At 38.1% G+C, this 2316-nt stretch overlaps 1 protein-coding gene across 1 annotated transcript; it reads left to right on the plus strand.

Moving 5' to 3' along the window:
• The first annotated feature begins 1472 nt into the window (after positions 1-1472).
• On the plus strand, positions 1473-2093 carry LOC143540845 (uncharacterized). The gene has a single exon (XM_077033815.1). It carries the CDS (start codon positions 1473-1475, stop codon positions 2091-2093), a length of 621 nt encoding a protein of 206 aa, XP_076889930.1.
• The last annotated feature ends 223 nt before the right edge of the window (positions 2094-2316 follow it).

Consider the following 2316-nt stretch of genomic DNA (forward strand, 5'->3'; position numbering starts at 1 on the left):
TTCAAGTGGATCCAGCCAAGATTGAAGCTCTTACAAAATGGGAGAAACCCAAGACCCCATCACAAGTTACAAGTTTTCTAGGGTTAGCTGGCTATTACCGAAGATTCATACAAAACTTGTCAAGAATAGCGGTTCCTTTGACTTCATTGACCCGAAAATCTGTGAAATTTGAATGGGGACCGAAGCAAGAAGAAGCTTTTGAAATTCTTAAACAGAAATTGACAAATGCACCTATTTTAGCCTTACATGAAGGGCAAGATAACTTCATTGTATATTGTGACACTTCACACACAGGAATGGGGTGCGCTCTGATGCAAGAGAAGAAAGTAATTGCTTATGCTTCAAGACAGTTGAAAGTTCACGAGAAGAATTACACAACTCACGACCTTAAGTTAAGAGCTATAATTTTCGCGTTGAAGTTATGGCGACATTACTTATATGGTGTAAAGTTTATTGTCTATACTGATCATAAAAGTCTGAAGCACATATTTGATCAGGAAGAATTAAACATGAGACAAAGGCGATGGATGGAAACGCTTAACGATTATGATTTCGAAATCATCTATCATGAAGGTAAAGCTAATGTGGTGGCTGACGCTTTGAGTAGGAAGGAACACGAGAAGCCGAAAAGAGTTCGAGCTCTGAGGTTAGAACTCAAGATTGATCTATTAAATGAAATCAAAGAAGCTCAGAAGTTAGCACTAGAACAAGATAATATAAAGGCCGAAAAAGAAAATGGTACAATAGATCAATTAGTTAAAGGTGATGATGTTATACTCAGGATAGGGAACAGAATCTGGGTACCTTTGGTTGGAAGTTTACTGGAGAAAATCTTAGAAGAAGCCCACAAGTCAAAGTATATGATGCATCCTGGAAGTGATAAGACGTATCATAACTTAAAAGATGATTACTGGTGGATCGGAATGAAGAAAGAAATTGCTTTATATGTAGCTAAGTGCTTAACATGTTCAAAGGTCAAAGCTGAGCATAAAAAACCATTAGGTTTGTTGACACAACCCAAGATATCGATTTGGAAATGGGATATGATTACTATGGATTTCATAATGAAATTACCAAAGACGTCTCGACAGAATGATGCTATTTGGGTTATTGTTGATAGATTGACCAAATCTGCTCATTTCATTCCAATTCAAGAAACGTTTAATATGGACAAGTTGGTACAACTGTACGTGGAAAATATTGTATCATTGCACGGTGTGCCATTATCGATTATATCTGATAGAGACAGTCGTTTCACCTCCAATTTTTGGAGAAGTTTTCAAAAGGCAATGGGTACGCGCTTGAACTAAAGTACTGCCTATCACCCACAAACCGACGGACAAAGCGATAGGACGATTCAAACATTGGAAGACATGCTTCGTGCTTGTGTTATAGACTTAGGTGATAGCTGGGATACACATCTGTCTCCGACGAAATTTTCATACAATAATAGTTATCACATAAGCATCCAGATGGCACCATATGAAGCATTATACGGGCGAAAGTGTATAATGCCTGTATGCTGGTCCGAAATCGGCGATAATCAATTGTCTGGTCCTGAAATTGTGCGACGAACGACTGATAAAGTGATTCAAATCCAGGAAAGACTGAAAGCAGCACGTGGTAGACAAAAGAGTTATGCTGATGTGAGACGAAAACCGCTAGAGTTTAAAGAAGGAGATAAAGTGTTGCTTAAGGTATCACCATGGAAAGGAGTTGTTCGTTTTGGGAAGAAAGGAAAGTTGAGTCCACGTTTTGTAGGAACATTCAAGATTATTGAAAAGATAGGTCCTGTAGCTTACCGATTAGAGTTACCTGAAGAGATGCAAGGAATCCACGAAGTGTTTCATGTATCAAATCTGCGTAAATGCTTAGCTAATGAAACACTTGCAATGCCTTTGAAAGATGTGCAAGTTAATGAAAAGCTCAAGTTCGTGGAGGAACTGATACGAATAGAGGATAGTCAAACCAAGTTCCTTAAACGTAAAAGATTAAAGTTAATAAAAGTTAAATGGAATTCTCGGAGAGGTCCGGAATTCACTTGGGACCTTGAGTCAGAGATGAAAAGAAAGTATCCTCATCTCTTTACATAAATCTCGAGGACGAGATTTTTCTTAAGGTGGGGAGGATGTAACACCGTGAAAATACCCCACCTAATTTTGAGCTAAAAATACAAATTTTAGAAGTTAAAGGGGCAGAAATGTAAACATTGAAAGATAAGGGACTAAAAATGAAAATTTCAATTTTCATGCATCTTCACGCGGTGCGAAGATGAAATCTGAACAACTTCGAGCGATGCAAAGATGCTGGCACACA

This window comes from Bidens hawaiensis, unplaced genomic scaffold, assembly GCF_021521415.1.
Source record: "Bidens hawaiensis isolate Kalapana, Puna unplaced genomic scaffold, B.hawaiensis_p1.1 tig00012376_1, whole genome shotgun sequence".
Lineage (NCBI taxonomy): Eukaryota > Viridiplantae > Streptophyta > Magnoliopsida > Asterales > Asteraceae > Bidens > Bidens hawaiensis.

Excerpts from the sequence above, each read along its gene's own strand:
- LOC143540845 (XM_077033815.1), top strand. The coding sequence starts at position 1,473 with ATGGCACCATATGAAGCATTATACGGGCGAAAGTGTATAATGCCTGTA.